General features: G+C 39.1%; 2 protein-coding genes across 2 annotated transcripts; both read right to left on the reverse strand.

The window, feature by feature from the left end:
• Positions 1-779: 779 nt before the first annotated feature.
• hyal2b (hyaluronidase 2b) lies at positions 780-7,312 on the reverse strand. The gene is made up of 4 exons (XM_070549933.1): positions 6,414-7,312; positions 5,096-6,078; positions 2,748-2,834; positions 780-2,674 (listed from the first exon to the last, which is right to left on the reverse strand). The coding sequence occupies exons 2-4, from the start codon at positions 6,044-6,046 to the stop codon at positions 2,285-2,287; spliced, it is 1,428 nt and encodes a 475-aa protein (XP_070406034.1). The 5' UTR covers positions 6,047-6,078; positions 6,414-7,312; the 3' UTR covers positions 780-2,284.
• Positions 7,313-7,445: 133 nt separating this feature from the next.
• On the reverse strand, positions 7,446-11,794 carry tusc2b (tumor suppressor 2, mitochondrial calcium regulator b). The gene is made up of 4 exons (XM_015958811.3): positions 11,471-11,794; positions 8,696-8,941; positions 8,258-8,378; positions 7,446-8,179 (listed from the first exon to the last, which is right to left on the reverse strand). The coding sequence occupies exons 2-4, from the start codon at positions 8,842-8,844 to the stop codon at positions 8,114-8,116; spliced, it is 336 nt and encodes a 111-aa protein (XP_015814297.1). The 5' UTR covers positions 8,845-8,941; positions 11,471-11,794; the 3' UTR covers positions 7,446-8,113.
• Between the last annotated feature and the right edge of the window lie 47 nt (positions 11,795-11,841).

The following is an 11,841-nucleotide window of genomic DNA, read 5'->3' on the forward strand; positions in this document are numbered from 1 at the left end:
GGCTGCTGAATGCACAATGTCAATGATGCCCCAGACTATTTTTAAAAGTTATTTTTAAGTATGAGTGACTTTAAGAAATTTAATATACAATGATTATTTAACCACTTTTTTAATTAAACAAACAATCGTGTCACCTTTTTCTATAATTTCTAGGGAAAGTTTTTTTTAATTAAATAAAGAAAAAAAAACAGTTAAGGCAATCAGAAGATAGTTAATTGGGATTGTTTGATTTGAAAATGAAGCTTTAAAAATGGATGATTTTTGTGTTGTGAACGTGTTGTTTAGATTTTTATAGTTAGTGCCTGGCTTTAAGCTTCTTTAAATGTCAACTCAAGCCTTTATAAATAAATTATATATATATATATATATATATATATTTATAAAAGATATATAAAGTAAATTATAAAGATTATAATAAATTATATATGTATTATAAACAGGCAGGGGATAGCCTGACTGAGGGTGGCAACTGGTTCCTGAGTGACGGGGCTAGGACTGAGAAAGCCCGGTCCCCACGAGTACGACACCTAGAACGAGGGACAGCGAGCAGGCCTTGATCAGATGTTTAGATTTGGTAAAGTTGGGAATGCTCTGGGATGCATTGCACTCTTGCAGCTGAAAATTTAATTTGTTTTGTAAAAATACTAAAAAAAAAGCAGAACCTCTCAAATGAACGCAGCCTTCATTAATACAACTTGCCTTGTCCTTTCGTTCTTCACACACACACACACACGTGCGCATTAGGAAAAATGCAGACATTAGAAAGAATAATACAAACATTAACAAAAAGCTTTTAATAAAATTAACATAAAAAGTACATAAGTAATTATCAAGACACAAAGTCATTTCATTTGGTTGGATATAGTTTAAAATAACTGCAACAGTACGTTTACAAAAATATTAAAAAAGCTAAATTACTGAATACAGAATTAAAGCAGTTCTAAGAGTGGCATGGAAGAACAGAGAGCACAGAGTATAAGAGAACCTAAAAGAAGGGAAGGCACAGCAAACATAAAAAAACAAACGATGTTCCTTTATGACGGGATTCACAGTGGAACGCATCCAAACACGTACACGACACTATGTTGTGCAGTAATAGAGGGATAACTGGTTTTTGTAAACTGCCTTAGCTTTACCTTTCCAAATTTTCAAAATGTGATCATGTACATTCCACCTTAAAAGAAATGTGTTTAAAGTGCAGAATAAAGAACACTAACTGGCTATTTTGTTATAAAAATATATTTATAGCCTCAGCAGCTTGAATCAAAACTGATAGTGTATCCCTAAACACACAAGTGACCATAAAATACTCTAAAGAGCAGAAATTAATCTGAGGATAATAGTTCACATATAACCTTGTAGAAACGGCGACAACAGTTCAAAGTGACGTGAACAAAATATCTGCCTTTAAAGGAGTCCAGCTAAAACAGGATTCCTGACCGATTTTTCAATCAGCCAATTTTACATCCGCTGTAACCTGTTAAGAAGCTAAACTTTCAACCTCAAATGTACCTCGATTGCATTTCTGCACTTAAACTACATCAGGACTATTGAAAATGTCTATGAACATCTGAAAATAAAAAATTCATATGAAAATAAAACTAAATCCATTGAAACGTTACCTGAATGCTACTAATAAAAATCGTTGGCCTGGCGAGTTTTAGCACCAAACCAGCAGAAACAAAGAATACTGTCAAAACAAAAAAATTCTGCTTTGGAAATGGACCGACACGAAACAATTTTTAAAAAGTAACAAAAAGAGCACTTTGTCGCCTTGCTGAGGCATAAACCTGGACCGAAACAGGAAGTCCAGCCTCGCTGTTTCCATGAGCAAATGATAGAAGTTTAAGGTTGCATAATCTTCTCATATAATACATTGATTACTTGATTTATAAGGCTCTGATACATTTGAAATATTAATCAATCAACTGAAATAAAAAAAGTTGCATGAAGCTGCTGCTGTAATTAACAAAATACTTCAAATGTAAGATTGCTTTTCCAGTTCTAAGGCTTCAGATGATCTATTTCTGTTTACTATAAAAATAAATACAAAAAACACCATTTGGTATCGTTGAGCTGAAAATATTTCCAGTTTACCCCAACCAGCAGCCTGTAATACCAGAATATTTTTATAGGAGTGTGCTGACAGAAAACCTCCTGTTACTCTTACTACTTTATGATTCCAGCTGGGACCCCCTGCCAATGCAACACAGATTTTTGGGAAAAGTTACCCAACTTTTCCTTTCAGTACTGGCAGAAGCCGTAAACAACCTTCTTCATAGTATTAGTGTAGCACAGGGAGAAGTCCGAGTGGGAGCAAAAGGCAGAGCGGACATGTTCCTAAGACAGAGGCGGCTTTATTCCGCCCATTTTCTTTCTGCTCACAGCCTTCACCTTTATAACCACTGTAGCACTGGCACTTGAAATGTCTGTGGTAAACGAGCAGCTGGGCTTGACCAGGCACTCCGGTCACCTTCAGCTGGCCACTCTGACTGGTGATCTTGTGTGTCGAGGGGCTGAGGTGCAGATATGTGCTGCTGTCCGGGACCTGGCGAAGACAGCGGCCATGGGAGTTACACAACGCCTGGCTGCACTGCTCTGCTGCTGTGGTCACGTTGAGGAGGTACTGGCCCAGCGGTCCCACAAGATACTTGTTTAAGGTGGAGCAGCTGGTCTGCAGAAAGGAAAATATGTTAACTTCAAACCACAGAACAGCAGCACTCTCAGCCTCAGGCATGCATGCTTACGTTGCTCGCATAGGAAGTGTCCCCCCAGAAGATTACACCTGCAGCTCCCATTGCAACACTCTCACCGATGGTGGAGATCAAATCGGTCTGTAAAACAAACACAGGTCAGTCTAGGTCAGGTACTTTACTCTAGTACATCTGAGCTCCACGACAAGCTGGTTAGATGGGACATCTCTAACTGTGTGGTCTGAAGAGATGTTGGTCAAATTCTGTCACAAGAACACTGAATCTTTAAATTATTAAGTCATCCCAGACACATGTTTTAAACATGTTTTGTACGTTCTTGCTGTGTTTGTCTTCAAATCCCATTTTTGGTTCTGTTTTAAACACAGATAAGGTTTTTCTTTACCTTGCTGACGTTTCGTTTGCAGCTGCAAACATCCTCAGAACTGACCATTTTTAGAGCACATTTTTAAAAATCTTCTAATTTTATTAAGGCTTTCTGAAAGTTTCCTTTGGAATTTGGCTGCTTTTCCTCTCACTTTCAGGCATAAAAATGCTTCTAAATTGAAGAGATGATCAGTGCTGTACGATAAGAAAAACTTTACAAAGAACTTTGTTTCTTTCCATTTTTCCCATTTTCTTAACTGAAACTAAGAAATTAAAGTAGAAATCCTGAATTTTCACCAGAGAGCACCATCTAAAGGTGGAAAAATATATTGCACCATAAGCCCCTCTCCCTATGTCCATGAAGCAATGCCTCGTTTGTAAATGTGCACCTCTCGATGGCAAACAGACCTACAACACATTGTTTTACAAATATTATTCTCACATTATATTGTGTATTCAAACTAAGAGAGAGAGAGAAATATTAAAGGTGTGGTTCACTCATTCAATCAATGCATTCACAGTGGTCTCTAGTAGGAATAATTGCCACGCAAGTCGTACTCAGGAAAAAAATTAAAAAAGATATGCTTGTTTCAGGGCTCTTCACGGTACTGCTCCTGCCTATTTATCAGCACTGCTACAAAGGCATGTCCTCACCCGCTCTCTTCGCTTTGGTGACCAGAAATTACTGGGGGTCCTTCATTCCAGAAGCAAATCTAGGGGAGATCGTGCATTAGCGGTCCTTGCTCCAAATTTGTGGAACTGTGTACCTTTGACAGTTAGGCTGGCGCCTTCCTTCCAGATTTTTAAGTCACGTCTGAAGGCCCATTATTATGTCCAAGCATTTTCATCACTGGGGTCTGCAATTTAATTTTGTCTTGATTTTAATTGTTTAACAATTGTTCTCATCTGTTTTTTATTAGGCCCGAGCAGCGAAAGCGCTGCGAAGGCCTGTTGTATCTACTCTGTTTATTTTTCTTCTGCCAAGTAAATTGGCTTTTTGGAGGCCTTAACATACCCGAAAACTCAGGAGTTTTTGCACACATGTCAGGCGTGGTGTAAAATTTTGTATTTTAAAGGTCCCCCCCCCAAAAAAAAATCACAATTAAACTAACTCCACAGCGCCTCCTAGAATGTGAAAAATACCCCCCTCCATGAAGCTTTGTTTATCGTACAGTTATGAAATTTTGTGCACTTGTAGTACTCAACAGTCCACACAGAAAAACCTCTTGCAACTATGGTCAACATCAAACAGGAAGTCGGTCATTTTGGTTTGAAGTGGTGAGTTTGACCCCGCTTTGGCCATTTCTAGGGTCCGCTTCTGATTGATTTACTCAATCATTTTGTGACCTTACGTTTGACTGTAATTAACAGAAAACCATCCTTGAAGACCAAAGATGACCCCTATGGGATTTAGTTGTAAATGGTCACAGCGCCCCCTAGATGGGTTCAAACTTAATCAACTTCTAAAGACAAGGTCAGAATGGCATTATACTTGGCTTGTGTCATCACGTGACTGCACCAAACACATTGATGTGGTTGTTGGTTCAAATTCCTTTAGCTCCGCCCCCTTTCAGCTCTTTGGCTCTAGAAAGCACACTCAACGTCTGATTGATGCCAAAACTACCACAAAACCATCTTTGACTCCCTAAGAGGACCTCAGTGGGATTTTTATGTAATTGGTCACAGCGCCCCCTAGATAAGATTAAGAGTTAATTACTTCCTAATGCAAGGTCAGAATGGCATTAAACTTGATGTATTATTGCCTCCGCATAATATCACAGTAGAGTGTAAGACTATATTTTTTACAGATTTCTAAAAAAATTTTTTTATACATAATTCCTTAAAGTGGGAAAATTCCAGATTTCTACATTAAGATGGCTTAACGAAATGTGACTGAGGTACCAGTACATCAAAGACCAATCTGACATCTTACCTATTCAGCCATATAAGAGAGATTCAGAATTTTAAGACAGATGAATGCACCAGGACCTTTGAAGTTTGGCTGTACCTTAACTAACCTCAGTTAGAAGGGTCATCTCACTGTTGTAAGTTGGTCGTGTATAAACAAAAACAGGACGTGCTAATCCATCTCCAACAGAAGCCAAGCGCATCGCCTCCTTCAGCCTGTTGCGAACAAACAGGCGCCCATAATCTGTAGATTTCAGAACAGAACCCATGTATATCGATGGAAAAAATGCTGTACATTCCATCCACAACCAGTTGAGCTGATCGTTGCGGGCCATCTCTACTGCAGGACAGTGGCCCGTGTAGTTTACCAGGCTGCTTTTGTAGTTGTGGTTGTAACAATCTGGAAACAGATAGAACCCCCACAGCTGATCTGGCCTTAGATTCTTGGCCAGTTTCAGCGTGCCATGCAGGAATTTTTGAGCCGACAGCTCGAATTCTTGTTGTGCAACTTTCCCGACAGTATCTGAGGTCCACTTGGGGTTCTTTATAGCCACCAATTCACGTGATTTATTTCTATAGATATCTTTAGCATCCCAGTTTCGGATCCACAACGGTCGCCACTCCTCCCAGTCAATGACTGCCAAACCTTTTGCCTTAGGGTCTGGAATGTATTTGTCTAGTCCTGCAGGCATTCTTTCATAATGCTGAGTGAGACTGGCGAGTTGTGGAAGGCCTCCATTCACTTCGTTGGCCCCATGCTCATAATAGGGATACAATCCAAGGCGTTCCTTATAAAACATTGTGAGATTCTGCCGGACAAAGCCCTCGTTGGGGGTTGCCACAATGTCAAACTGGTTTAGAGATAAAGTAACACCATGTCGCGTCCTGCACTCCTGCGTTGGAGCATTCCAGACAAGAAGAACTGGCTTCTGGGAGTATAATGGCCATCTCGTCTGCTTTGTCTCTGCTGAACACTCGACGGTCCACCATGTCAACAGAGTCAGGAGCAGCCAGGTCAGCTGGTCAGCTGTGGTGAGGAAAGAGTGAGATGCTGCCTCCATCGTAGTCCCTGCTCACCTTCACTCCACTTACTCTAGAAAGAAAACAAACACGACTTCAACCCAAAATAAGACATAGCGATCATACAAATTATTGACAGACGGGGTTGAATTTTCCAATGTGTAAAGGCAGACTACTTATAGCAAACAAGTTCAAATATTATCTAAAACACATACCAAAACAAATCTGCAACTCGTGATCTGAAATATTATTAAAATTTACTTCTGTAAATTAAGCTGCGTTTTACTTTAAGAAACTTGCTGACAATAATTTTAGCTAAATGGCCACGTTTGCTAAAAATTTCATTGAAACTAACACCCGTGTTGCTAATAAATTAGCTAATGGTTTCTTCGGCGTCTTCACTCTAACCTGTTCTTTTGGCGGCAAGGATGCACATCTATTCCGTTCATGAAACCGTCAGATAAATTAGTTCCCCACCGCCCAGCCATGTGAAAAACGACTGTGGCGCTTTGTTTAATCCATTTCGATTGTTAAAAAGTCAGCGTGAACTGAGAGAAATGAAGGGACGTTGAGCAATAGAAGGAAACCGCATTCGCTTAAAAAGGAGGGGTGTTCTGGATCTTTTGAGGGTTTTGCTGTTTTGTTTTCGAAAGCTAAATTGGAATTAATTGTTTAGAAAGAGTTTGAATAAATTTCTGAATTGTATCATAATCTAACAAGTGTTAATTCGAGGGTAGAAACATCGACATTAGAAAACATTTAGTGACGGTAGAAAACATTTTAGTGACACCCTAAAGAACGCGTAGTTGGTTTATTCTGAATGAGACGTCACCACGCAGAGGACGGCAGCGTAAATAGCACCAAAGGGATAGAACCGCATTAATAATAAACAAAGTAAATACTAATCAGCCAAACTCATTATTTGAGCGTAATGATGTACTTAATGGGATGAAAATATCTTCTATATCTTCATAATTGTTTTTTGATGGCAAAACTACACCGACTTTGTTCCAAGAAACAATTAGTTTTATATTTTACTGTTCATAAAAAAACTGGCGTCTTCAGTTTAAAATACAGATTTTAACCTGCTGGAAATTTTTCAGTAGCAGGTAAAAATTGAAAACCGATTTTATAATCTATTAAATGTTGGGTTCATATTTTGATCAGCAAAGCCACAAGATAGATGGTGCGCCGAGTTTTCCCTCAACTCAGCAACTCGTGCATTGTTTTCATTATTATTCCAGCTTTTGTAAACACACAGGCAAGAACGCCTCTTACTTTCACCACTTCCGTAGCAGATGTCCGTGTGCTCCATGCCAGTGCAGGGGTTTATTTTTGCAACTTCCTCTGCAGCTGCAAGTCCAATTTGACAACTATAGTTTTGCTTAATCAACAATACTTGCAAAACTTGCTTAACAAACATATCACAATACAGCTGGATTTCTCATAAAAAAAACTTTTAATAAATTAAGTGTGGAACACATTTTGCCAAAGCAGCAAAGAAAACAGGTTACCTCACTCTTGTTGTGCACAGGTGACCCTGAAGTCACTGAAGCAAGTTCTTCAGACAATGCCATAAGATTTTAATCCACTTGACATTTTGTAGACTACTGATTGTCCACTTCCCTAGGCTTCTGCCTTATGCATACACAAAGCCAATCCAAATAGTGTCAAATAACTAAGGTGTGCGCAGACAAATCCCAATTTAGGTACAACCTTAACTAGAACACACTGGGTAACTTTTCATTTTTAAACTCACTGAGTTCAATAGAAAATACCAGACAATAACCTGTTGAAATAAAAAAAAAGGAAAAAAGTAATTTTTCATTATTCATTCTGTTTGCACACATTCACGCTGACATGCACAAAAACCAGGACTTGTTTGGATTGGACTTTGTTGCCCATCTTCATCTCTTCTGGTGGCCGATCTAGCATCTCGCTGCACACAAGCCATAAACAGAGCACAGCCATTCCAAACAGGGACATCAGATAAATCAAAACATCACATTTTGTTTATTTTTTTTATGTTGACTCTGGCTTCCATCTGCGGAGGGTGGGACCTCTGGATGGAGGTGACACAGTGGCTTCTCTGAGAACCTCACAGTTAGTCAGGACTCCCATAGGATTACTGGGAAATCTACATGAATGCATGGGTGGTCCAGCTTTATAATTCCCTGAAAAGACACAAAATAACAAACAACTGGAGCTAATGATGATATTCTGTTGAAGAGTAAATAAAGTGGTTTACTTACCTGAGGTGTTAAGTGTTTCTGTATCTTTTTCAGCTTGGCTTTTTTACGGCCATTTTTTGTCACAATCGTCTCCTCATAGAACTCGTGTGCCAAGTCGCCATCTTCATCAAAGTACATGGAGCTGCAGCAAAGAGCAACAATTGGCATTTAACCAATGTTATTCACTAGAAAGAGTTGTGCAAGGTTATAAAAGCAATGTTTGTGGTAACAGAGTTGCATTTAAAGAACGACAGGAGAAACAAAGCAGCCACATCTAAATCTTGATGTCTGGTAATATCTCTAAATCAAAACTTCCAAAAAGGAAATCTTTTTTATCCATCTACACAAAATGAATTGTCGATTTTTTTTTCTCGTGTCAGTGGGTTACATATGAGCCCAACTCAATTTATGATCCTCCTGTAGCTCATTAACATTTATGGATACCAAGCCCATATTTACCCTTTTCTGGTAAACACAAAAGGCGTTGCACCCGGGAAACTCTTAACTCTCTTCAGCGAATGCTCGTTTCCATCTTTGGCTGGATCGTCTACAGAACCTGAGCCAGAAAAGGGCCAAAATCCTTTGGATTTGGAGCCACTACCCCCCATCTTCAGCTGCAGCACATTATTTTCCCGAGTCAGAGGGCAGCCAGTGGTGATACAGTATTACTGTACTGGAGAAAATTTAGCTCTCAGGGTATGACACCTAGGGAACAAAAGGCACATGAAAAGAAGATTCTGATTTTTACAATTTTAGATGTATACCAGAGTTAATTTAAAACACATTCCAGAGCAAACCTGAAAACCAAAACAACATTTTTAGATAAAGAGCTGGAGCGGTTTGCAGCCGAGCGTGAAGCAGCTGGGATAAGAATCAGCTCTTCTAAAAGACCATGATCTTTAGCTGGAAAAGGGTAGAATGGCTTCTTTGGGTCAGGGATGAGGTCTTGCCTCAAGTGGAGAAGTTTAGGTATCTCAGGCCTTGTTAATGAGTGTAACGTCCAGGAATGGTCAGTTTTCACCTACAGATTCAGGGTTAAAATGATGATATCAAACAGACAAAAAATAAGAAGTTATGGGCAAATATTGGTATTTTAGAGACTAAAGGGGAAAATGTAAACAAATAAACAACATAATTACAAAATAACAAGTTTAGGCAAAATTTTGACACAAACTAAGGACAATATTTTCCTGATATACAGGGTTTATTTATTTGTCTGAAAATGTAACACGTAAAAAAAATACCGCGATAATACCGAAAAACGTGATAATTTTGGTCACAATAACCGTGAGGTTAAATCTTCACACCGTGACAACCCTAATTATTATTACATTGAAAGATTTATATATGATGATCAGTAATGTTTGGTTTAACAAGTGAATCATTATCTACACTTAGACACAAGGTTCGTTAGAGAAAAATTAAAGTTAAAGTAACGTCACTGCGCATAGATATTTTCTTAGCCACAAATCAGATCATCCTGTATCTGAAAGAAGGCGTGATGTTCTGAGGGTTTGTTGTTAACACCCCTTAACGTGGCACGCCCCGATTGGCCAAGTAAATCATAAAATGATAATATTAAAACAGAATCATTCCATCATTTCCAGCATTCTGTGAGATTCAGCATCCTGTTAGTTGAGCTAACTCTGACTGGTCACTGAAGGAAAACTCTCTAGCCACCGCATCTCTTGACATGATTTCAACAAGGTAAAAGCTGCCAACAGCTGACACAGCAAAACGGTTCCTTCAGCTATTCAGAAACGGCTGTTCTAGACGCAAACGATTTCATCTATCTGTTATGATCTGGGAGACGACTCTGGACCGACCTGGTCATACTGCGGTCTTTTCTACGAACTTCGGTACCTTGGCGTCTCCTTAACATCGAGAGGAGACAGCTTAGGTGGCTTGGACGTCTAGTTAGAATGCCTCCCTGGAGAGGTTTTCCGAGCATGTCAAACTGGAAGTAGACATAAAGGAAGATCCATGACACACTGGAGGGACTATGTTTCTCAGCTGGCCAGGGAATGCCTTGGGATTCCCCTGGAGGAGCTGGTCCAAGTGGCTGGATAGAGGGAAGTCTGGGCATTTCTGCTTAGGCTCATGCCCCCACGACCTAACCCTAAATAAATGGCCAACGATGGATGAAGAGCAGTTTCAAATACTTTTTAGTGTGTGAAGATGTGGGAAGAATATGCTGTCACCAGTCAACCTCCCTCTGTAGCGTAACAACTTTAAATATAATCTTTACGGAGATAAACCAAGTAAATATGAGGAAGAAACTTTTATCACTGCAATGAAAATGTCTGATTTCTGTTTTGGTCTTTTGTTATACCTAAATCTGTTAAAACCAGCAAACAAATGTAAGTATAAGACAAATATGGCTGAATTAAAACTATTCTGCAAAAGAGTGGGGGCCAGAATGTCTCCACAATGATTACTAGTTATCTCAAATGCTTGATAAGAGAGTCACATTCTGTTTATTTTCAATACATTTAATTCGTAGCCAACATCAGACAAGCTGTTATTTGGTTTAGGGGCATTTAGTTTTCCACGCAGGGCCAGGTTGGTTAGGGTAACATTTTCCTCTTGATAAATGAAATCTCCGTTTTGTATTCAGGTAGACTTTGATATGGTTTACTGCTCATCTGAAACGTTTGACTGTAATGGACTAAATACTTTCTCACAGAACTGGTTGCCCTTTGTCAGGAAATCACAGGCCGAGTCATGACAGTGCACCCAAGTATCCCCACGTTTTACCAAGAAGGACTCTTACATTTCAAACTATACTCATAATAGTGCAACATTCAAATTCAATTCAATTTCAAAGATACTTTATTAATCTCAGATGGAAATTAGAGTTTCAGTACACACAATTCAGAGATCAGACATACATAGGCAAGACACATGACAAGAACATCAAGTCAAACGATCATTATAAAACAAAGGGAACGGAACAAGAAACGAGACAACTTTGAGTCTGAAGACCAGAACGTTGACAAAGCAACTTTGTGTTAGCATGTCCTGACAGACAACACCGGGTGAGGAACTGCGCGTACAGGCGTCAAATACCATAGCTTTAAGGCATGACTGCTTAAACTAAAGAACATTAGCCCTCGGTTACCATGAACGTCGATACCAACGTCTCTAAATTAAAATACGTTTACGCACTTTGACAAAAGCTAGCACCCATAGGTGTGCTGGAGAGCGTTAGCCTGAATTCCAGTCAAAACATACCTCAAAGTAAGCAGTGTTGTCTTCAGAGGTGGGAATTGTCTCTCATGAATTATTCTTGACGCGTTTCCAGTTCAGTCTGCAAAATGCTCCTAGATGTACGGTAGCTACTTTAACAAATGGTTCAGTGTTCTTGTTCTGGTTGTTTCTTTAAGTTGCTGTGTGGAAGTTTGGATGTGCACCCGCCACCTGGTGGCCGGAAGCAGTACTGCCGAAACCCTAATTTAAAACTTTCAATAAATGAATAAATTAATAATGAATAAATAAATATTTTCTTCTTAAAACATAAAATGTATTGATTCACGATTCATGTATACATACCACAATTGTATAAAATAAGATAATAATAACATTTAATAAAATAATCACTAATA

This window comes from Nothobranchius furzeri, chromosome 3, assembly GCF_043380555.1.
Source record: "Nothobranchius furzeri strain GRZ-AD chromosome 3, NfurGRZ-RIMD1, whole genome shotgun sequence".
Lineage (NCBI taxonomy): Eukaryota > Metazoa > Chordata > Actinopteri > Cyprinodontiformes > Nothobranchiidae > Nothobranchius > Nothobranchius furzeri.

Coding starts and splice junctions, on each gene's coding strand:
- hyal2b (XM_070549933.1), bottom strand. CDS start 6,046: ATGGAGGCAGCATCTCACTCTTTCCTCACCACAGCTGACCAGCTGACC. Junction 2,835..5,095: donor AGATGACCCTTCTAACTGAG/GTTAGTTAAGGT, acceptor TTTGTTTTACAG/ACCGATTTGATCTCCACCAT. Junction 2,675..2,747: donor ACACTTCCTATGCGAGCAAC/GTAAGCATGCAT, acceptor TCCTTTCTGCAG/ACCAGCTGCTCCACCTTAAA.
- tusc2b (XM_015958811.3), bottom strand. CDS start 8,844: ATGGGGGGTAGTGGCTCCAAATCCAAAGGATTTTGGCCCTTTTCTGGC. Junction 8,379..8,695: donor TTTGTGTTTACCAGAAAAGG/GTAAATATGGGC, acceptor TCTTTGCTGCAG/CTCCATGTACTTTGATGAAG. Junction 8,180..8,257: donor AGAAACACTTAACACCTCAG/GTAAGTAAACCA, acceptor GTGTCTTTTCAG/GGAATTATAAAGCTGGACCA.